General features: G+C 39.6%; 1 protein-coding gene across 3 annotated transcripts in view; it reads right to left on the reverse strand.

Annotated features, from left to right (window-relative positions):
- Positions 1–709: 709 nt before the first annotated feature.
- SUGCT (succinyl-CoA:glutarate-CoA transferase) overlaps positions 710–25492 on the reverse strand; it is a 760453-nt gene continuing 735670 nt past the window's right edge. For all 3 annotated transcript variants that reach the window (XM_045053214.1, XM_011280299.4, XM_045053213.1), the window contains one exon: positions 710–2128. In XM_045053214.1, coding sequence (XP_044909149.1) covers positions 1965–2128 — 164 coding nt within the window. In that variant the 3' untranslated portion in view covers positions 710–1964. The remainder of the gene's footprint in view (positions 2129–25492) is intronic.

Below are 25492 nucleotides of genomic sequence, written 5' to 3' on the forward strand. Positions count from 1 at the left end.
TAAAACAGCACATTTGTTTATAAAGCATAACTTGATCTGGGCATATTGCTAGAAATTTTAGCCAGCGCAATGCTTCTTTCAGGACTAATTATTGATCTGAACTTGAAATATATTCTAAATGATTTCTCTCACTAACTCAGTAGAGTAAATGCTTTCCGTTGGGTAACGAACAGTTTCAAAGTTCTCTTGGATCATTCTGAATTGTGTAGGTGGAAATCTGGATACATTTGTCTCCCATGGTAACTCTTCTATGGATGAAAACCACAGTCTCGATGGATTTCAAGGTTTTAGAGGCATTTTGTGACCTAGTCTGAACGATCGATATCGTCCTACACAAGGCTACCCAGATAGTTAGGGTTACTGTTCAGTAATCAAGCAATTTGCATTTCAAGAGAATCTACTTGAACCAGCAGGAGAAATGATGAATCTGTTTTTCAAGATCATGTGGTCTTGCCAATTCTCTGTCATCCCGTCTTTTACCATTTTCATTGCTAATTGTATCTGGCCTGAAGGGAATGTCTCCAAATGTGTGTCTACGGGTTAGCCATAGGGAGGAAAGCACTGCAAAAGGCATGAAATTACCGTTGTATGATGACATTCTAAACAGTAAAAGGCAGGAGAGCTTCAGAATAAAACGTTCACAAAGAGGAAAGCGAGGCGCTCCTCTCCCAGGAACTAGGCATGCTTCTAAAAAGTCCCACGACGCCTGTGAGAAGACATATTTCCTTATTTATTTGAAATCCTTGACTCTAGAAACCTACTGGGGCTTACAGCATAAATGGCTCTAATCACTCCAATACAAAAAGAACACAAAAGGAAAACTAGCTAGGACTCACAGTTTGAAAGATGAACATTTGTAATTTAACTTTCAGTTACCACTTGGGATGTCATGACATGGCTAAAAGATACGCGTGCTTAACAGTCTTGAACTGTGATCATATCAGGCTGTGATCATCTGATCCCTTGGTCTATACCTTGGGCTTTGGTGATTGGTACTTTGAGAGATGACTGATCCCAGAACATAATACAAATCAGCTACTACCTTCTGGACAGAAAATGTTTTCTATACTTTAAATTCTCTGACAAAAACTTAAATATGTAAATCCAAATACTTAATATTAAGGCATGATGTATTCTTCTACAGTGAGTGCTCAGATTATATTCTCCTATTTGTCATTATTTAAATATTATTTAATACTAGATAGTCATTTGACATTCGTTTAAAAACCTGTTACATTTATACTTGGCTCAAAATAAGGTACTGATCAAAGAACCACTCTTCACTCCCTAATGCAGATAGACACATACATTCCAAAATGCATTCATGGAAATTGATTTTCTGCCACATATCATGAAATGATCAGAGAAATACAACATAAAGCAAATATTTACCCCCATGGAGAGAAAGAAGCTCAGTTTTATAATGGACATCAGCAAAGTCCATGGTTTAAATTACAGATTAACAAAGGGTTCATGAGCTCAAAATTAAGTTATTCTGTTTAAAATCAATCACTGAAACTGTCATTCTGCTTATTGCTTTGACTTCCTAACAAAGGTTTAAATGAGGACTTTATGTGCAAGTGGAGAACGGCAAGAGATCTGCTCTTTTTCAGACCTGCGTGGGCTGGAGGGGCAAACGTTTGGGCGATTAATGTAATTAGAAAGAGGAATGTATTTTTCCAGAAAAAAAAAAATCTTTACAAAACCCCCCCACAAATTCACAATTAACCTATTATCTGGGTGGGGTGGGGGGAAGTGGTAAGGAGTAAAAGGTGGGGTACATTTAGAAAGCACGAGATGCACTGATACCAGAGCCATTCTGGAGGCGCCAGGCAGGAAATCTGGAATTACTCTAACTTCTCTTTGCAGAGGCAGGCACCAGAACTGGGGAGAAGGGTCCAGAAAGACTATTGCTTTTGCTAGTGAAGTACATTCAGATTGCGGTTTTGAGAAAGCATTTTTCGTCACTGAGCTTCATGTTGGGTCACCACTCCAGTGCTGAGCAGCTCCCCAATGGCCTTGTCATCGTATCTGAGGACTTCCTTCAGGACGCGCGTCGTGTGCTGCCCAAGCAGGGGAGGCGGCCTGGCCTCTGACATGTCGAACTTACTGTATCTCACAGCTGGGCCTGTCAAAAGAGGAGGAAAGCAGGAAGCCTGTTAATGACTAACCCTATGAAATTAATTACCCAAGCAGCCTGGGGTGTTTTCAACGAATGCCAAGAATATCACTGCCAGTTACAACGGTGTAGGTCCACCATCATTTTGGAAAGACGTGTGTTTTCACATGAGGCTTTTCCTGCCTCAGTCTTGTTCAACTGTGCAGTGGTCATCTGACCTGCCCCCATCATGCAGGGGGCGGCACGTACCGCCCGGCGGGTGCCAGGATCGTTCTGAAATCGCCAGTCCTGTGGCGGAGGCGCTTAGGGGTCTGTCACGCAACTGGGCAGGCTCTCTGGATCCAGACGAACCGTGACCGCAGGTACACAGTGTCTCTCTGAAGCTGGAAACCTGAGCCCAGGTGGAAGGGGGTCTAGCAGTTTATTATTCAGTGTCGAATTCAACAGACTGCAGATCAACTAAACTTCCGCCAGACCCTGGTGAAGCCTTTTGGTGGTACAAGCTTCATTGGGAGATTTGGGTTTGCGCATCAGCTCCCCTACTCTGTGGCAGAGCCGTCTCGGACAAATTGCTTAACTTCTCCGAGCCTCATGTTCTGCAACTAAACTGGGTATGATCACGTAAGGATTTAAATGAGATAACGGAGGGGCGCCTGGGTGGCTCGGTGGGTTGAGCTTCAGACTCTCGATTTCTGCTCGGGCCACGGTCTCGCAGTTTGTGAGTTGGAGCCCCCTGTTGGGCTCCTCGCTGAGAGCGTGGAGCCAGCTTGGAATTCTCTCTCTCTCTCTTTCTCTCTCTCTCTCTCTGTTCTTCCCCCCACTTGTGCATGCTCTCTCTCTCAAAATAAATTTTAAAAACTTAAAAAAAATTATTAAATGAGGTGATGGACAAGAGGCACGCACTAAGCATTCCCTAATCCACGCCAACGCGCGAGACTGACCGGCTGCTACCAGGAAAAAGCTGCTACCGAATCTCTCTTGACACGGGCAGCGCTGGGGGAGAAGGCGATTTATTGCCCTCTGTTTGCTGAGCACTGAGCCACTGTAAACACGGTAACTCAAGCGGTACTTTCAACACCTACTGGAGATGGATTTTATTATCCTCCTTCTTCATTCACGTCAGGACAACGAAAGCCCAAAAAGCTCAAGTTTTGCTCGAGGTCACATGGCTAATAACTAACAGCACGGGGATGTTGGCTGTCCTTCACATCTAATTTGGTTACGCTTTGGGAAAACAAATTAGATAGTCACAAGAAGACTACAAAACAGTACGTTTCCATCTCTTAAAAAATTCTCCAGCCTGCTCCCGATTTGGGGAGCGCAAAGGAAGAACACACAAAACCAAATCGCGTGTGGGTAACAGAATGTCAGTTAGTAAAGCAGCAAATGTGCTTCAAGCTCTCCAGAGAATCCCATTAATAAAAAGTACTTTTGTAGAAGCCATTGTCGATGATAAAGAGGACACAGACCTCCCCAGCCAGTCAAAAGCCACACTTTTTTTTTTTAATTTTTTTTTTAATTTTTGAGAGAGCACAAGCAGGGGAGGGGTGGGGGGGGGCGGGAACAGAGGATTCGAAGTGGGCTCTGCGCTGACAGCAGCGAGCCCGATGTGGGGCTTGAACTCTCGAACCGTGAGATTGTGACCTGAGCCGAGGTCAGACGCTCAACCAGCTGAGCCACCCTGACACCCCAAGCCACGCTTTTGTGTCAACACACACCATCCACTGTGGACGAATGGCAACTTTCAGCTGCTGGCCAGAGTTTTGTTTCTCTGAAGCTCAGTGAAATTCATGTCTTCTCCTCACACTTCTTTTCATTGTTTTAAATTGTATTTACTTTTTTTTTTTTTTTTTTTTTACTGATGTGTAGTGGACACACGACGTTACATCGGTTTCACGCGTATGACACAGGGAGTCAACGAGTCCGCCCATGATGCTGGGCCTGCCACACGTGTAGCCACCCCCTGACAGTGTTCTCCCTGCTGTGCCTTTCATTCCTGCCTCATTCATTCCATAACTGGAAGCCCGTACCTCCCAATTTTCACCCATTTTGCCCATCACTCCCCCTTCCCTCTGGCAAACACCAGTTTGTTTTCTGGCTTTAAGGGTCTATCTCTGCTTTTTGTTTCTTTATTTATTTGTTATGTTTTTAGGTTCCACGTGGAAGCTCACGCTTCCTTTTAAAATGCCCCAGGGAAGACTGTTTTTTTTTTTTTCACTGGTTGGTCCCTTCTTCAGTTAAAGAGCACACGTTGGGAGGCAGGGTCCACTACTCTCACGAGAAGGCTGATCATTTGATGTTTCAGGGATGTGATCCTTACTCACCACTCTGAGTCTGTTCCATTTTGACATTAATTAACAACAGTTTTAATCGAAAATTTGTCTTTCGAAAGAAGGATGCCACTGAGAGTATAGGCTGAGGTCAATGTCATGTGACTCCTTCCTAACAGAATTCCTGGAGCGTGACTACCAGCTGGAAAATAGTCACTTGACTACACTGAGAATCTGGGCTGGAAACTCGCTGCTGGGATTGCTGCTGGTGGTTTTAGCACGACAGTTGCAAATATTTCATAAGAACCTGGGATAGATACCTCAGCCACCGTGCAGTCCTGTTAGAGAGCCTTCGCAACAATCCCGGGCGGACACTGAAGTTAAAGGAGACTTTAGGTACAGGTTTAGGGTTCAGGTTAGGGAATGAGAATAATCTGTCCAACATCACCCAGGTAGGAAGAGTCAGTTCCCAAGTTTGGGTCTGTTAGGTTCAGGAACTTGGGTTTTTAAACAAAATAATAATTTGTCAGGGGAAATCCACATAACATAAAATGAACCATTTAAAAGTGAACAGTTCAGGGGCGCCTGGGTGGCTCAGCTGGTTAAGCATCTGACTTTAGCTCAGGTCATGATCTCACGATTCGTGGGTTCAAGCCCCGCGTCGGGGTCTGAGCTCACAGCTTGGAGCCTAGAGTCTGCTTCAGATTCTGTGTCTCCCTCTCTCCCTCTGTCCCTCCCCTGCTTGTGCTCTGTCTCTCTCTCTCTCTCTCTCTCTCTCTCTCTCAAAAATAAATATTTAAAAAAATAATAAAATAAACATAAAAATGAACAGTTCAGGGGTGCTTGGGTGGCTCAGTTGGTTTAGCATCTGATTCTCGGTTTCAGTTCAGGTCATGATCTCAAGTTTTGTGAGTTCAAGCCCTTCAGTGGGCTCTGAGCTGACAGCGTGCAGCCTGCTTGGGATTCTCTTTCTCTTCCTCTCTCTCTGCCCCTCCTCTGCCACTCTTTCTGTCTCTCTTGAAATGAATAAATAAACTTAAAAACTTTTTTTAAGTGAACAGTTCAGTGGCATTTAGTACATTCGCAATGCTGTGCAATGACCGCCTCTAGAAGTTGCAAGACGTTTCCATCACTCCGAAGTTAAACCCTCTGGGCCCGAAGCAGTTTCCCTCAACTCTGCCCTCCTCTAAATCCCTGGCAACCACTAACCTACTTTCTGTCTCTGGATTCATCTATTCTGGATATATCTATTCTATACAAATGGAATCATTCAATATGTGACCTTTTGTGTCTGGTTTCTTTCACTTAGCATGTTTTTGAGATTCATCCACCTTGCAGCATGTGTCAACACTAAGAACCTGGACTTTGAACTTCCATGCAGTGATGGTATAAGGGAATTCTTCAGGTCCAGCCATACTAAAGGACAGTTCAATTTGTGTTACTCCCACTAAACACTCTTCTTTCTTGGAAGCTTCCAGATATACACTAAAGACTATGCTACCAATTTGGGATGAAGGGTATTTAACAGTTTGCACAAAAAGTCTTAAAGAATTTAGAATGGTTTTACTACATACCATTTACTAGAATGGTATTATTAAAGCACTAGAATGGTATTGCTTGGTTTTTAGAATTGCTAGCATAAAGACACCTGGAAGATACTGTATGTTTGGAAAGCTTATGCTTCTCTAAATAAGTGTATATTATTAAGGAAACCATATCACAATTTAATAAATTGTATATGTTTTTCCACAAGCGCTGTCATAAACCAGGTATTTTGCGTATGGTTGAGTTCAGAAAGATTCTGAAGCTGGGGTTTGTTCATCTAATTTAAGATCAAAATATAGTGTATATATATCTCCTGTACTGGCAATTTTCAAATTGTAATTTTTATACATTTTTAAAATAATTATTGTTTTGCCACGTGGTTTATTAAAAAACAAAAATTTATAGTCATATGTATTTTTGCAATGGAAATATATATATATATATATATATATATATATATATATATAGTTAACCAATGGGACAATTAAAAGTGATATCCAGATCCCAGAGAAAGCTAAGTTCTCATGAATCAATTGAAATCCCCTGTTCCTGCAGCCCTGTGCAATAATCCTGTGTACCAGGGACATCCTTTCCAGTCTAGACTTTGCACAAAGGGAATAAAGGGTTCTTAAAATACATTTGTCTCAAGAAGTAGAAAATGCTTGACATAATTATTTACATCTAAGGTCCAGAAAGAATGAATAATTTGATCTTCCATTAAAAAAAGATGAGCAGATAAGTCACATGTTCTTAAATTACTTTTTGGCAAAGTAACATCTATGTTCACATATGCTTTCAAACACTTGCAAGCTGTGTGATCTTGAGAATTCTTAAAGTCCCTGAGCCTCAGTCTACACATTTCTAAAATGAGGTTGACAGTACCTATGAAGGGTTGGTTTGAGCATTTGGGTAACATAACATGGATAATATTCACTGTCAGTAATAATCCAAGAAATACATATGAAGATAATAAAATAAGGTAAAATTTTATTTGTAAAATTAGCAAATCTTGTGGCTATTTTGGTTTGTTTTTAAGAGGTCAGTGGCAGGTAGGAGTGTAAACTGATACAACCCTTCTGGAGGGAATTTTGTCAACTCAGTACGACGAGTTTCTTGGATAGAGAAATCCTGCTTTAAAAATTTTCTTCTATGGATGTAATGAGGAATGTCGACAAATTCTATAGGCAAGAATCTATACAAATTTCCAAATACATTTTATATTCTTAAGACCTATCTCCTTCCCACAGAGCTTTCTAATTTACAATTTACAGGCTGTGAGGGTTCTCTGTGTGGAATTCTGTATGTATTTTTTTTTTAAACTTCTAGCTTCCAAAAGTGACCTTGTTAGGACCCGGTGTTTAGCAACTCTTTGTCTCACATACTGCTCCCATAGGTCTATCTCCAACCCCTTTCTTCCGGATGAAGGGGTCACACAGTCACAATTATCAAAAAATATTGGAATATATGTCCAAAACTTGGGCACTGGTCAAATAAATTATAGTGCTTCCAAACGATGGCAACCTGTACAATAATTTCAAGTTGTATTTTGTGGGTCTTTGAACACAAATATTATCTTCACTCTCTCCTGAAGTACCACTGACGTAAGAGTTTAGAAGTTAAACAAATATAAAACTTCAAGAGTAAAGAAAGTGGGTGGTAGCATCACTAGTGAATAGGATATTACAACAAAGTTAAGAATGACATGGATAGGAAAATGTTGATGTGTGAAAAAGAGCGAGAGAAATCTGAAGCCCAGAATATTCTACAAGGAGACTGAGAGGAAATGGGTATTCATTGGCCCATTTCACTCCCCAAGACATTCTGAACTTAAAATCCGTGGTGAGGAGAAAGGTCTTTTTATTTTATTTTTTTTAATGTGTATTTATTTTTGAGAGAGAGAGACAGAGAGAGCACAAGCAGGAGAGGGGCAGAGAGAGAGGGAGACACGGAATCCAAAGCAGGCTCCAGGTTCATGAGCTCCGAGCTGTCAGTACAGAGCACGACGTGGGGCTCAAACCTACAAACCATGAAATCATGACCTGAGCCGAAGTCGGACACTTAACCGACTGAGCCACCCAGGCGCCCCGAGACAGGTCTTAAAATAGAAGTAGAACTTAAAGCGGAAGGATTGAATGTGTTAGTTCAGACTAACTTACTAGTTTGTACTTGCAACTAGAAGGAAAATGAAGCTTGCTTTCAAGTTTCTAAATGAAAATGATATTCAACCTAGAATTGCATATCCAAACAAATGATTAATCAAGTGCGAAGACCTTTTGAAATTTTCAAAGATTAACTAAGTTTACTAAATAATTTCTTGATGTTGAATCCAGTAAAACATGGGAGTAAATGATGGAAAATTTTGATACTCAGTGAGAACCAACCAGGGAGCACAGGAAGGAAAGTCCCAGGATGACTGCTCAGACCAAGACAGTCAATAACATAGAAATGGAAGAGGACAGAGACATGCAAAAGAGGAGTCTAAGAAAGCAAGAAGAGTGTTAATTGTATAACCAGAATAACTTAAAGATTGGAACAATGTAATAATAAGATAAAATTAGGGGCACCTGGGTGGCTCAGTCAGTTAGGCATCTGACTCTTGGTTTCAGCTCAGGTCATGATCTCATGCTCTCATGAGTTCAAGCCCCATGTCAGGCTCTGCACTGGCAGCACAGAACCTGCTTGGGATTCTCTTTCTCTCCCTCTCTTTATGCCCCTCTCCCGCTTGCTCCATCTCTCTCAAAAGAAATAAATTTTTAAAAAATTTTAAAAGAAGATAAAATTACATTATACAAGAAAATAATAATTAAAAACTCTAGAAAAAAGAAATTTGCGTAAGAAAGAAAAGATCCAAATATGAAGCAAATTATAATGTGGCAAGATTTTAAGTAACTGATGGAACACAAAGAAAATCCAGTTGACCTTGATGCCAAGAACATCTGGGTAGTACGTATTACCTGTGCATCCTCTATAACAGCACTAGGCATATTGTATTCCACTGTTTACTTAGTTGTCCGTTATCTCCTGTGAGGGCAGGAACATGCCAATTGTGTTTATTAATGTGTCCTGCATGCTTTTTATGGTCCTATGAAATGAAGATAATGGCAAACATCCTTTCTTAAACACCTATAATGATTGTAGATTGTGGTTTTTTAAATGCTTTTTTATTTATTTTTGAGACAGAGAGCACAAGCAGGGGAGAGGCAGAGAAGGGGGGGGGGGACAGAGGCTCATAAGCAGGCTCCATGGTGACAGCAGCAAACCCTATGGGGGCTCAAGCTCAAGAACCAAAGACTGAACTCATGAACCGTGAGACCTGACCCAAAGTTGGACACTCAACCGACCGAGCCACCCAGGCACTCAGCTGCTCTAGATTGTGTTTTTTATTTGCATTATCTCATTGGACTTTTCAGTTTATAAAATAGAGACCCTTATAACTCTCATTTTATGGATCAGAAAACTGAGGTCCTTTAAAGGGTTAGTTTGTCTAAGGTTAAGCAGCTTAACAAGATCTGTATATCAGGACAAGGTCTGTGTATCAGATTCCATGGGGCATGCTCTGTCATTTGACATAAATGTATTGAATTAATGACTGCCAATAATTAGAGGTATTTGAATAAGTACCATTTATGTCATTTTAATTAATTTTTCCACTAATTAAGTTTACATATAATTTTTTAGTATTTATCCCTGTGTCAAGATCTTGGCCCTATGAGCTAGATATATATTAGCAAAACAAAACAAAACAAAACAAAACAAAACAAAAACATATCTGGACCCTACTCTCATGGAATTTATATTCTGATTTGGGAAACAGACAATAAACAAGCAACTAAATAAATAGCTAAAATTTTATAGAAACAATAAAATTGCTTAAAATCTAGCTGGAAAGAAAAGAATATTATAGGCAAAGTGGGGAGAGGCCAGGGTAGCAGGAAAGGACTGTTCTAGATGGAATGTGTGATAAGGCCAGACTAATTAGATGATCCTTAAGCTGAGCCCTAAATTGAGCTATCCGTACAACTAGTGGAGAAAAGAAGAGTCCAGGCAGTGTGAACAGGTTTGATGTTCAAGAAACTAAAAAAAAGATCCAATGTGGCTGGAACTCAGTTTGGCAGGAGAAGAGAGATTCTAAATGAAGTTGGAGGAAGAGGCAAAACAGAGTGTAGAAGAGGATTTAGAAGAAGCAAAGAGTTCAGAAGTTATAGTCGTGAAGCTGGATCTTATTCTGAGTTCCATGGGAAGCCACTGGAGCTCTGAGAGCAGTGATACAACACTCGTGTTGCCAGGCAGAGAGTGAGATGAGATGTGTTTGGAGGTTGCTGTGGGCAGACCAGCAAAGATGGTGGTGGCCCGGACTGGGGTGGTGCCTGTAGAGTTTGAGAAAAGTGGATGCATTTGAGGGACATGTTGGTGATAGGAATGAGAGGGCTTGCTGATGGATTCCATGGGCCATGGGGAAGAGAAGGAGCAATGGAGAATCCTGTGTTTCTGCGTTGAACAACTGGTGGGGCCATTTGCCAGGTGGGGAAGACTGAATGGATTCTGTATGGAGAAGTTTGGGTGGAAGCAGAAGTCAAATTCTCTTTCCGACATGCTGTTTGAGGTGTCTGTGAGATAGGCAAGGGGAGAGGTGACTGGGCCATTAGTTATGCATGAGTCTGGAATTCAGAGAAGATTCGGGGCCAGGATATACATACATTTAAGAAGCCACTTACCATCTAAATGTCCATATTCCAAAACACTGTATTTTCATGGTAACTGTATTTATTCCAACGTCCTTGGTGCTGAGGTTTTATTTTTTTTATTTTATTTATTTTATTTTTTTTTAAGTTCATTTATTTTTGAGACAGAGAGAGACAGAGCATGAACGGGAGAGGGGCAGAGAGAGAGGGAGACACAGAATCGGAAGTATGCTCCAGGCTCTGAGCCATCAGCCCAGAGCCCTGAGCCATCAGCCCAGAGCCCGACGCGGGGCTCGAACTCACGGACCGCGACACCGTGACCTGAGCTGAAGTCGGACGCTCAACCGACTGAGCCACCCAGGCGCCCAGGTGCTGAGGTTTTAAATGAGATGTTTGGGCAGCCTTTTCTTTACTATCTAAGTTCTAGCTCAGTATCTATCACATCAAAATGTGTTCTGTCCCCAGGAAGCAAAGTAAATGAATAAAAAGCTAATCTCGATAGTCGATAAATTTGGGGAAAAATGCATTTCTTTAAAAGGGATTCCATATTCTTGGGGTTAAACAAACACATTTCCATTGACCTGACAGCAGAAAACACGGCATTTTTATTTTTGAAGGAACTGTGAGTGTTGTTCCCCATAGAAAGAGGTGAGAGGGGGGACCTGAGTCATAGCCACCTAGGGATAAAGTAAGGTGGGAAAATTTTTCCTCTGCCTTAATAGAGGAGGTCAAACTAAAAAACATGGAAACAAATGGGCACATAACTTGGTACCAAATCTGCAACCCCAGGTGCTGTCCTTTTGAGACCACCTAGTCTAATGATTGGTGGTCAAGGCCATGGGTATCCTTATGCCCTTCACCAGGAAGGGGGCTGGGTGGCACAGTTTGTAGGCTGTACCCATCTCTAAGTGAGGACAGTGTGTGTGTGTGTCCCCTCACACAAGGGATTTCTAGGAAAGCGGCAATGACCTGTATTTCAACTTCTATTGCATTCTGTGCATGCACTTTCCTGAGAGGCTGCACTGATAAACTTCATGGATTCTAGAGGTCAAGAGCTGGAGGCCGACACCATGCAGAGGCAGGGGAGGAGGAGTCACATCACAGCCTGCAAGTCAGACATGGTAACGTCTGAAACTACTACCTACTGAGTCCCTCCTCTAAACCAGGCCCGGGGCTGAGTACTTTCTAGATCCTCACGATCACTGTAGGCAGTTTTTAATATTTATGAATGCATTCCATTCCTATATCCCCGAAGAGCAATATGTTGCTGAGAGAGGTTGTGAAATGCATATAAGAGCAGGTATAGCAGGTGCACATATAGACCTGCTGACTTTGTAGCCACGGTTTTTGACAAGTGATATGGCAAGGTGATGAAGAATGTGGGTTCTGGAAGCAGAGTGTCTAGTTTCACATCCTGGCTCTGCCATTTACTAACTGTATCTCCTCGATAGCGACCTAATCAGCCTGTGCCTCAATATCTTTCTCTGGAAAATGGGGACGATAATAGCACCTACCATATCAAGTTGTGAGGACGTAAAAAAAAAAAAAAATTCTTTGAAAGTACCAGAAACACAGTAAGCACTTAATACATGCCAACTGCTATCATTTTCTTTCCTTCTCTTTCCCAGTTTGCCTTAACAACCTAGATTCCTCAGCAGAGCCCCGGTCACCTCCTACTTCAAGACCTCCCAGAACACTGACAAGTTAGCTGCATTTGTTTTTTAATGTTTATTTATTTTTGAGAGAGAGAGAGAGAGAGAGTGTGAGTGGGGGACGGGTGGAGAGAGAGGGAGACACAGAATCTAAAGCAGGATCCAGGCTCTAAGCTGTCAGCACAGAGCCCAACACGGGGCTCGAACTCACCAACCATGAGATCATGACCTGAGCCGAAGTCAGGTGCTTAACCGACTGAGTCACCCAGGTGCTCTGAGTTAGCTGCATTTGCAGTTCATGGCAGCAAGTTGGGGATAAAAGTGTTAACTTTTAAAAAGTCCTTTAGAGTCAAGGATACAAATATTTCAAGGGAAAGGAAAAGGGAGAAAGGAATCAACCATTACTTAAGCACATATTACATAACAGACACTTCTCAAATGTTTATTTTGTTCATTTTCCATTACAACCCCTTGAAATAGGCATATTCTTCCTCTTCCTACAGATAGCAAAGAGAAGGCTAAGGAAGGTTAGATTACCCATGTCACACATCTGATAAGTGCACACTTACTGTTTTCAACAGCATCAAAACCTACACCAGAAATTAATTTTATACTCCTTTAGGTTTTAACTAGGTATAGGAGAAGGAACTCAGAAAACATGGAACTTATTTGACTTATTTAACAAACACTATGCACCAGACACTATTTTAGGTGCTTGACACATTTGATTCATTCAGCCCTTAGGATAATTCCAGAAGCTACTATTGTCATCACCATTTTACAACCGGGGAAACTGAGAGACGTAGCGGGGAAGTCACTCGCTAGGGGTCACAGAGTCAGTAAGAAGAAGAGCCAGGCTTCACACCCAGTCTTGCTCCAAATCCCCAGTCATTGCCAATGGGCCACACTACTTCCTGGGCAGCAAAAGAGGGGGTTAGCTAAGGTTGAAACTGAACTCAGGCGCCTTGGGGTAGAACATGCCAAGGACAATTTCACATTTCATCTTCTGACCAGGCTGTTCTCTCTGTCTTTCTAGATTACAGTGCCTCCAGATACCTCATGCACTATGTATTCATTACTACCTCATCTTTTCAAATTAACTTGTCATATGCCACTAATTTCCTTGTAGGAAGTCCCGGGATCAGAGCAACATCAATACATCCCCAATTTCCCGTGTTCCTGACTCAGGCAATGCACTCCTCTACCCGCCCCGAAAGGAATGAAGTCTTCCCTGTGCTCTCTGTGGAAAGTTATCTGGTTCAAGGCCCAGGGAGGGTCCAGTTCCTGGTGTGCCAGAAAATTCCTCAGACAAGCCCTGTGGTGTTTTCCATCTGTGGTTTGAGGCCCTTCAGTAACAAGACCCTGACTATTTTGTCTCATCTCCTTTTAGAAAACTTCCATGATTCTCTTAGGCTAAAAAGGGAACTACCCAATCTATGCAAACATCCCAAGCTACTCTAACTATATTCAGAATTCAAGCTACATTTCTATAATCCAGACCAACTTAATAATGTAAACAGTTGCAGGAAACAGAGGTAGCCAAAAACATGTGGGAAACCATAATGAATATTCAAGTAATGGGAACATAATATCACATCATCATCATGAGGGAAGGGACCTAAACAGTCCTTTTTTCCAGAACTCCATGCACCTCCCGTCTTGATGATGCATTTCTAAAGTGATGAAACAATCCATTGCTCAACCTCACAGCAAACTGGCAAATGGTCAACGCTAAGGGTTAAGTTAATTAACATAGCTGGCCTGTCCAATCATAATGGAAGCAAGAATAAAAAAAACTGATACTAAGTGTGTGGATCTTTTTTTTTTTTTCAATGTCTGATATGGGTGTCAACTTTTAAAAATATCATGAATACTTAAAAGCAAACATCTGTTTTATAATATATGAAATGCTGTATCAAACGTTTTTATTTTGACTTCTTTGGCCCATCTCTAAGATACATGCTGTAGATACCATTTAATCTTCAAGGCTTACTAGTGTACTAAGAAGCCAAACTTTATTTTGCTGAAAATAATGATAGCTCCAGTACCGAGTTGTTTCACAATTTCCCCTCCAGTGCTTGAACTCATCATCATAACAATAACAATATTTTTTATATGGCGCCTCTCAGCCATAGCATCCAAAGTGCCAAATGGAGCCACACAGTTAGAACACATTAAGCCCATTAGATGTGAGATAAAAACAGATAAAGCCATTTAAAATAGCATGGGTGACGGGGGAAAAGCCATAGAGAATAAAAATGGCTTTGGACTTCTTTAACAAAAGCACTCAATCTGTGGCACTGCTTTCGTGGTCAGGCATCCCAGAAACTCAAGGCAACATGTGGTTTGTACCACCAACTGGGATAGGGCACCCCTAGTCTCATTCAGAGTTCACAAGCACCATTTATCATCACTGCGGTCACAAATTTTAATTCATTATTTTGCAACTCAATAAAGAATTCTTCAAGTGCCGCTACCTGTAAGGTAAGAGTATATTTTCAACTGTGTCTATGACCCTGTGGTAGTTGTGAGTGTTGTCCATCGATTTTCCAATTCTCACCTTCCAGGAGTATGCTGGCATTACATGCCCTAACCCCTGTGATGTTGGACAAGGCCATGTGACTGGCCAACAAACTGTGAATAGAAGGGCTGTGTATGCCACCTCCAGGTCAGAACACTCAACTGCTGACTTAAGAGCCTCTGGGTCTCTCTGGTGCTGGTGTGGTGACTTGGCAGTGTGTGATATGGTGACTGCTCCACCAGTCTGAGGCCATTTCAACCCACGATGGACATATACCGTGAGCAAGAAATATATCTGTGTTGTTGTAAGCCAGTGTTACTTGGGAACTGTTACTACAGCATAACCTAGCCCACGAAGGCTGATGAGACGCCTCATCTTTAATCCAGAGATCTGTTTGCTGCGACCAAACGAGGGACCCCTTAAGCCTCAGCACTCCTTTAAAAAGCAATCAGTTCAGATGGTCCAAATACTTTGAAACTCTCATTTTGTGTGTAGCCAATTTGGACCAGTGGAATGATGATAACAGCTATTATGTATTGAGTACTTACATGTGTTAGGCATTTGGTGGAATGCTTTCCATATATCACCTTGCTTGAAAGACTAAATGACTTGAAAAAGTAGGATTATTATTACACCATTTTATCGACAAGGAAAGTGGGGTTAAGTAACGTTATCAAAATTACACAGCCGGTCAACTAAAGAATTTCGTTACTACTTAGGCTGCCTAAATACAAAGTGCATGCTCGTTAACACTGGGATGTATTTCCTCCCTGCATAATGTGGAAGAAAATCTGTTCTCATATCAGTGGCTGAATAAATACCATTCTTTGGCAGATGGTGTTATAAAGCAGTATTGTATTATAAACACTTATATATTTCATGATTGCTAATCCATTAAGGCATTTATCTTTCATTTGAAAAAGAAACAGGGCGACTTGCACTTGATTTATCTATCTTGTTCCAACCCACTGAAATGTCATAGTAGATTATCCGTTTCCTGCTGGAAAAATATATGGCCCATAAGGAAATGCTATTCATATTCATTAACAAACACGCCATCTCCCCTCAGAGTGTGCTCCCCAAACCGGTGGCTGAGGTCCCTGAAAAATGCTGGACTAGAAGAAGCGCTCCCCTTAATGCTTCTTTCCAACATTTGTGTTTGCTTCTAATTATTTTCAACACTTCTGCAAACACTAAAAAGGGTGAAGAAACACCTTGCTGACAATGTGCGCTTTGCCAAAATAATCAATTCTCCCACTTCTTTGCCTTCTAAAATTCAAGTATCCAATACAAGCTCTTTGGGTGCATTCCCAGGATTTTGTTTGGTTAGACTTCACCATGGAAAACAAAATTGGTTCAGCTGAAGTCTGTAGCCAGAACATTTTAAGCTTCATAGACCTTCAAAGTAGTGACCTCCTCCTCACCTCCTCTGCCTCTGTGCTCCATTAAGGAAAATACCGGAAGAAGTTTCCAGTCAGAGAAGCCAGATTGCATTTCGATTCAGTTTTGAGGGGAGGAACTGAACAGAGCTGGAGCAGGTGGTTATTTGTGGCTCTTACTACAAATGAGCTTTGAAAAGTTCTTCTGTAAGCCTCTGAAGGTCTTTCATAATTTAATAAAATTTTTCTGTGCTTCTTAATCTCTGTCTTAAAGGAATCAGCTTTATATCTACCTTCTTCGGCTTTGCTTTCCCAAGAGTGTCTGAGATCACACAAATCACAATCATAGCCCAAGCAAATGGAGGATCCAGAAAATTAGGTCCCCAAACTCGCTGCTGGGAAAATGCGGATGTGTTGACTCTTTGCCACAAGAATTGATCTTAAGTTTTCCCTTTCACTTTATTGCTGACGTCCACAGGGGAGGATTTTAGAAAACGCTTTCCCTCTATGCCCCTATTTCAATTTTGGCGTGTTCATACTCTCAACCACCTCAATCGTCAGCCTTGCCTTGTAAACTTGCTTCTGAAATGCCTCTCACATATTCCCATACTTACCTTTCCTGCCCCCTCCTTGGGCCCAAGCACTTCTTGCCTAATCTTTATTCCCAGCTCTTCCCTCCAGCCCAACCGCACTCATTCTCTCCTGGCTCTGACTCTGTGCCAGCCCCTTTGCTGACCTGGAAGGTATCTCAACATGGCCATCCTCAAGCCCATGTTATTCTTGAGGCTCTGCTCAGGCTAGTTTGCTGTTGAGCCTTCCTTTTGTTCTCACAGGTCAAAGGAACATCTCTCTTGCTTGGTTCCCTCCAACATTTGATCTGTTTTTTCCTCAATGATGTATCTCAAACTCTGATTGTATTACCTCCTGTGATCTTTTTTGAGACCAGAATTAATGTTCTGCTCATCTTGATCGTTCGTAGCGTCTACCACCTGGTGAGTGTCCGGTAAATAACTGAAGGAGTAGACAAAAAAAGAAAAAGCCACCTAACTCGAATCCTAGATTAGGAAACAAGGCCACTAGAAATATGTGAAATACAGAAGGACAGAAATGCTAATGCTTGTTTACAAGGTGTATAAATGGAGTCATCCTGACTCCTCTTTCTCTTACACCGCATAACCAACTCATCGGCAACTCCTATGGGCTCTACCTTCAAAGTATATGCAGAATCCAACCTCTTTTTTTATAAACCCCCTGGATCTAGCCACCATCACCTCTTGACTGGATTTCTGTGGGAGCCTCCTATCATGACTCCCTGTCTGCATGCTTATCCTGCAATATATTATCGATAAGGCGGCTGGAGTCACCTTTTAAAACCCTAAGTCACATCGCATCATTCCTCTGCTCAAAATTCTGCAAAGCTTTCTTTGTTTCATTCTTGACAGAGGGCTCTGAGATTCTGCATAATCCACCTGCCTCCCCACTAAGCTACCCTTGACCTCCCATCTTACCCTCCCCACTCCTACCCACCTGCTCCAGGAGAGCTGGCCTTCTTGCTCTTCACCAAACATGCTCATCCCTAGGGGCTTTGTTCCAGCTGATCTCCCTGCTTGCAACGTTTTCCCTTCTGCTATTTACACTAATTATTCCTTTAAAGCCTTCACTTCTTTGCTCAATGAAGTCTACTCTAACTACCCCACTAGACATTTTAACCTGCCATTCTGACCCTGCCACTTCCAATCTCCTTTACACTGTTTTACTTTCTCTTTTTTCCATCGTACTTTTCATGTATGTCCACTTTATTTGTCTCCCTTTGCTAGGATGTAAACTTTATAATAGCAGGGAGCATTGTCTGTTTTCCTCAACAAATATTTGCTGATTGTGAGTGAGTGAGTGCGTGAGTGAGTGAATGAATGATTTCATTCAACTAAACTTTGAATGCAGTTCTCAAAGTTCTAAAACAACAAAACTCGAAGTGTCCATAGCCTCAGACCTCAAGATTCTAGCGAAATAAATCCTGTTGAATAGATCCCAAAGCAAAGTAAAACCCTATTGATGACTATGAGCCAAAATACTTACACACAAACAGAAAAGTGCTAAATGCAGTGTGTTTGTTCTCACTACCTTTGGGTTATCCAGTTGTGCAACTTATAGTTATGCTACCCACGAAGACAGACACCTGCAATATTCCAAAGATGAAACATTCCAACAGCTGTGCAGAATTTTTTAGTATCAACATTCATTTCATGGATTGGGTAAAAACAGGTGTTCAGAAGAATTTTGACGCTCCATGAGGGCAGGAGTCATACCTGCTCTGTTTGCATTGTCTCCAGAAGCCAGTAAATTGGGATGCCCAATACGTATTTGTTGAATGAATGTATGCCTGAAGAAAAAGGACCCCTATATTTTCAGAAATAAACAAGGCAGTAAAAGGCAATTTCACTGTTCACAAAAAGAAAGGTTTTACCATCTGGATGTTGGTACAATGATACCAAATTTTATCTTAATTTAATTTGTTTAGAAGTTAATTTTTTATTTTGACAATAATATGTAGGACTCTATGAACAATGTAAAATAGCTCAGGAAAACATTGTCAGACTCAAAAAAATATTTAGTCCTTCTTGGAAGAACATAAGGTCTTTGGATTTTTAATGACTATTTGTTTTTCTATTTGGAAAACATAAGTCTTGGTTTTATTTATATGAGACTATAATTTTTACAATTGCACATTAATTTAATTTTGTTTCCCATGTTTCTTTGCTAGTGGGTGTTGTAAATTTCACATAATAATAATACACGCCTGTTGTGATACACAAACATTTTCCTACTTATTGATTCTTCTCCCTTTTTCCACATTCTCCTCGTTAGCTATTTATATTGGTGCCTACAAAATGCCCTGCTGACTCTCTTGCACATTAATTCTATGGTTATTCTTTCCTACTACCTTTTGAATTATTTAAATGTATTTAACACACAAGGTAATAAGGGCTATTAAATATCTGAAGTGTTGTTTTCATTTTCACAGTTTCATTGTAAATTTGAAGATGGTCATTTACTTTTTTATATGTTAATTAAATACATGGGTAATATTCTCTTTCCATATAAAAGCTCCTTGCACAGCTTACAAGAACACAAACTTTTCTTCTGCTAAGGGTAGAGTTGGCTGTTGTCTATGAAATGGTGAGGATATCCTCAATCCATGCTGAGTGGGAAGACATTCTTTCCACATTGGAATTTCATTAATTTTGCCTGAGTAATAATCCAGCTTAACCAAATGAAAAATATGAAGCATTATTTCTTACAAATAAATAAAACTAGACCAAAGATGTCTTGTAAATCCATAAGAAAACTTAATAATACACACAAGTGGATTTTAAATAGTAAATCAGTTCTTTCCTACAAAGGGTACTCTTTCTGTGTTTCAGCATGCTTATTTTTAGGAACATTTGAAACATTTCCTGTGTAATCATCATTAAGTCAATAATTTGTTCAGGGATTTGTCTTTAACAAGATAGCACAAAGATAAACTTCAAAATGATCCTCTAAGTATCTAAGTGATCATACCTTCAAAGTTGTTGAAAACCAAATTTAAAATTACTACTTAAAGCTACTATTCTCAGGTCTCTAAATTCACAAGGTCCATAAAACCAGAAGACCTGGTCCCAGATTATAGATTATCCTGAGTTAGAAAGTCTTTGATGAGCAGTGATTCAGGGATAATTTGTCAAATGTCAATTTCTTAACAAAAATAAGTACATAAGAAAAACTTTAAGTAGAAGGTTTCTACAAGACATTTCGAGCCATGTGAAAGAAAACGGGTAAGCATTATAACAATAATGTGTGGTAAATTAAGAGTCCTCTCTGGATTAAACTTTCCCTGAAAGTTAATTTTTAAGTTACCTTAAAATTACATGACAATGTATAAAACAGTTTATGTGAGGAAAGTGACTATTTTTGTACACTATAAAAGGATCTGGTAGTTGGAACACTATAAAAAGAGTGTTATAAAGTCAAAAACATCCAAGCACATGATATATATTTTGAGGATAACCATGATTTTGTCTCCAATGAAATGGAACATTCAAGAAACATCCAAGTGACTACTCTGGAGTGAGTCTGATTGCCCCGCCCAGTGGTGTGACAGTGAATGTGCAGTAAACCCCATAGAGCCTATTAGGAAGTCCTGGACATCTTCTTGGGGAAAACCCAAAAGAGAGGACCATCCTCAAATTCTTGTTTTCTTTAAAGAGGACAAGTGTGCTTGTTTTCTTCATCTTTTATTGGTGAGAGCCATCTAACCAAAGACAAAGCAAATGCCTCAGTACCTCAGATGTTTGTTAAAGTGTGAGTAAAGGACTTCCTACCTCAATTTTCTAGCTTGCCAAGTCAATATTACAAATTGCTGGGCCCAGCCTTACACCCACCAGATCAAAATCTTTGAGAATAGCGCTTGTTATCTGAATCTGAATATGCACATCAGAAGTTTTTTGAATCACTAAGTTGGAAAAGTCCTGTCACTCCCAAGCTATGTGGATTTGATGTCAAATATTTCCATGTCCTCATGTAGAACAAGAGGGTGATAACAGTATCTAGTTCACACACTACTTTAGAAAATTAAATAAAAAATGCTGCCAAGTACTTAATCCAGAACCCAGCATATATTAAGCAATTGAAAAGAAGAATTAAGCAAATAGTTCTTCTTTTTCTTCTTATTATAATTAACACTGCAGAGTTTTAGGGGCAGGAGCTATGAGAATTGAGTTTCTGTTTCATCATGACCAGCAGTGATTCACTCATGTTTAGGATCTAGCCTGAAATTTGTGCAGAGAGACTCTTTTTTTTTAATTTTTTTGTCTATTTTTGAGAGAGAGAGAAAGAAAGAGAGAGAGATAACAAGCCGGGGGAGAATAGAGAGACAGTGAGAGACAGAGAATCCCAAACAGGCTCTGTACTATCAGTACAGAGCCCAATGCGGGACTGGAACTCATGAACTGTGAGATCATGACCTGAGCTGAAACCAAGAGTCAGACACTCAACTGACTGAGCCATCCAGGTGCCCTGCACAGAGACTCTTTCTGAAGGGAGGCTATTTATTTTACAATTAGAAAAGATGAAGTCTTAATAAAGCATTATATCAAAAGCAATACCATTCCTCCCTGTTCCAAGTAAAAAACTTTGGACACAAGGCAAAAAGAAAAAAAAAAAAAAAAAGGAAAATTCTGAGGAGTTGAAACAAAAAGGTAACTGCCAAAGGATCTTGTGACTTGAAGAACTACACTGAGGAGAGTTTTCTGGGTTTCCTTGTTGCCTCCTACATATCCTGGACAAGGCACTACAGAAACCTCCAATCTGGGACCACAAACAGACACAGGCAAAATAAATAGCAAGAAAAGTCTGTTCCTTCTAAGCCAGAGCACCAGGAAAGGATGGTCTAACTGAACCATAAACCCTTTGGTCAATACCTGCCATACTCTGGGCAAACACCAAAAGAAGTCCTCTTTACCACTACTGCCCAGTGATTTTGGTGTGGCCAAGCCAAGAGCTGATCTTCTAGACTATTACTCCAATACCACTACCATGGAAGCAGCCAGTGGCATTCTGATTTTCCAACCCTGTGTGGTCAGCAGGACCAAATGGGAGAGCAGATACCTCATTTCCCATCCAATGGCAAAGATGGTACTCTAATTACCTGCCAAGATAATGCCATGGTCATCCAGCAGTGAGTTGAGTGGGTTTGGGGAACCCAGTAGGAAGCTGACCATAAAGACCCACCCTTCATGCTACACCCTAACAGGAGGGTTGTTTGCTAAAAGAGAGAGAGAGAGAGAGAGAGAGAGAGGAAGAGATTGAAAAGGATACAGAGAGTCATAACATAATATCCAAAGCACCCTGGATACAATAGAAATTCACTGATCAAAGCAATAACCAGGAAAATCACAACTTAAATGAGAAAAGACAATCAACAGATGCCAACGTCAAGATAAATCTGACAAGGATTGTAAAGCAGACATAGAAATGCTTCATAAATAAATGAAACAAATGAAAAAATAAAATCAGCATAAAATAAAAGTTGTTAAAAAGAAACAAATAGAAATTGTAGAACTGAAAAATACAATAACTAAAATTTTAAAAATTAACTGATTTGTTCAGCAACATAGTAGAGATGACAGAGAATAAAATCAGTGAATATGGAGACAAATCAACAGAATTTAGCTAAGAGAAAGAAATAGACTGAAAAAATAATTGCACAGAGAATCAGGACAACAACAAAAGAGCCAAAATTTCTATCACTGGACTCTCAGATGAAGAACAGGAGAAAGTGAGACTTTCTGAAAAATATTTGAATAAATAATGCCCCCAAACTTCAGAAAACTTGGTGAAATACATAAATGTATTGTTGTAAAAAACTGAACAAACAAGCCCATAGAAATTGATGCCAAGACACATCATAATTAAACTTCTAAAAACAAAAGACAGTGAAAAAAACATTTTTAAAGCAGTCAGAGAAAAGCAGCAGCTTATTTATAGGGGAAAAACAATTCGAATGACAAGAGATTTCTCATCTGAAACCATGTAGGACAGAAGGAAGTGGAAATTTTTTAAATTACTGAAAGAAAAGAAGTGTCAGCTCTGAATTCTATATCTGGCAAAAAATATCCTTCAGGAATGAAGAGGAAATCAAGACTTTTCAGACAAAGGAAAACTGAATGAATTTGTTGATAGCAAACCCTTATAAACAGAAAATTCTCTAAACAAAAAGAAATGATAAAACAAAGACTCTGAGCTTCAGGAAGAAAAGAACACCATTCCATTTCAAAGAAGCAGAATACACACTTCTCAAGTACACACAGACCATCTCTAGAATAGATCACATGTCAGGCTACAAAACAAGTCTCAGTAAATTCAAGAAGTTTGAGATTATATTAAGCATCTTTTCTAACCATGACGGTATGAAACTAGAAGTCAATTTCATAAGAAAACTGAAAAAAAAAAAAAGAAACTTGGAGACTAAACGATATGCTTCTGAACAGCCAATGGGTCATTGAAGAAATCAAAGTAGAAATAACAATATGTAGAGCAAATTAAAATGGAAATATGACATACCAAACTATAGAATGCAGCAAAAGTGATTATAACAGGGAAAGTGCATAGTAATACAGGCCTACCTCAAGAAACAAGAAAAGCTCAAACAGTCTAACTTCACACCTGTAGGAACTAGAAAAAGGAGAAGAAATGAAACCCAAAGTTAATAGAAGGAGGGAAATAATAAGGATCAGAGCAGAAATAAATGAAATAGAGACTAAAATGACAACAGACAAGATCAATGAAACTCAGAGCTGGTTCTTTGAAAAGATAAACAAAATTGATAAAACTTAAGCTAATTCACCAAGAATAAAAGGGAGAAAATTCAAATGAATAAAATCAGAAATGAAAGAGAACTTAACAACTAATACCACAAAAATACAAAGGATCATAAGAGACTATTACAAACAATTCTATGACAACAAATTGGACAACCTAGAAGAAATGGATAAATTCCTAGATACACAATTTCTCAAGACTGAATCATGAAGAAATAGAAAGTGAATAATCAGACTACTAGTAAGGAGATTGAATCACTAATCAAAAACCTTTCAACAAATAAAACTCCAGGACCAGATGGCTTCACATGGCCTCTACCAATCATTTAAAGATTTAAAAGCTATCCTTCTCAAACTCTTCCAAAATATGTAGGAAGAGTAAATGCTTCCAAACTCACTTTAAAAGGCCAGCATTACCCTGATACCAAAAGCAACAGGAAAAGAAAATTACAGGTCAATACTCCTGATGAATATAGATGCAAAATCCTCAACAAAATGTTAGCAAACCAAATTTAACAATACATTAAAAGGATCATACACCATGATTGCGTGGGATTTACTCCACAGATGCAAGAATGGATCAACATCTGCAAGTTAATCAATGTGATACACTATATAAACCAAATGAAGGATAAAAATCATGTAATAACTTCAATAGATGCAGAAAAAACCCAGATGGTTTCATGGGAGAATTTTACTATTTAAAGAATTAACACCAAGTTTAGACAATCGCTTCTAGAATACAGAAAATTAGGGTACACTTCCCAACTCATTTTATGAGATTAGTATTACTCTGAGCTCAAAACTAGACAAAGTTAGTACATAAAAACAAAACTAGAGGTCAATGTCTCATGAACCTTAATCTAAAAATTTCTCAACATATTAACAAATTAAATGTGTAAAAAAACAAGTATACTCAATGACCAAGTGGGATCTATTACATTTAGCAAAACTGGTTCAACATTTTAAAATCAATTCCTTCAATCCACTATATCAATGGACTAAAAAAGAAAAAATCATATGATCATATCAATTGATGCAGAAAAACCCAAGGCAAAATCCACCATCTATTTGGGTTTTTTTAATTTTTAAAATTATTTTTAATGTTTATTTATTTTTAAGGGGGGGTTCAGAGAGAGAGGGAGACACAAAATCCAAAGCAGGCACCAGGCTCTGAGCCGTCAGCACAGACTGATGCAGGGCTCGAACACAAAAACTGTGAGATCAGGACCTGAGCCAAAGTCAGATGCTTAACTGACTGAGCCAGCCACTCAGGTGCCTCCCAACATCTATTTGTGAAAAAATTTCTCAGCAAAGTAGGAATGAAGGCACTTTCTTAACTTGATAAAAAGTATTTACAAAACCCAATAGTTGTCATCATACCTGATAGTAAAAGATTGATTACTTTTCTTTAAGATTAGGAACAAGGCAAGGATGTCTACTTTTATCATTCTTATTCAACAATAAGTACTTTAAGTTCTAGTCCCTATAATAAGGCAAGAAAAAAATGAAAGGCATATGAATTACAGAGAGAGAAATTAGTGTCCCTTTTCACAGATAACATTGTCTATGTAAAAAAAAAATCCCAAATAATCTATAAACAAACAAACAAAAAACACCTTTTAGCAAGGTTGGCTTGCTAGAAGTGAACATTAAAAAAAAGGTTACAGGATACAATATAAACATACAAAAAGTAATCACATTTCTATCTACTACCAAGGAAAACGTGGAAACTGTTATTGCAAACATAATACTATTTCCAACTCCTGTAAAGAAAATGAACAAACTTTGTACAAAACAAGTATGCTGAAAATGACAAAATACCGGTGAAAGAAATCATCAAAAAGTAAGGAAACGGATCTACATCCATTTTAATGATTGGAAGACTCAGTGTGCTTGTCAAAGGTGCAAAATCAATTAAACAGAGGAAAGATAACCTTTTCAGCAAATGGTAATGGAGCAACTG

Source organism: Felis catus, chromosome A2 (genome assembly GCF_018350175.1).
Source record: "Felis catus isolate Fca126 chromosome A2, F.catus_Fca126_mat1.0, whole genome shotgun sequence".
Classification (NCBI taxonomy): domain Eukaryota; kingdom Metazoa; phylum Chordata; class Mammalia; order Carnivora; family Felidae; genus Felis; species Felis catus.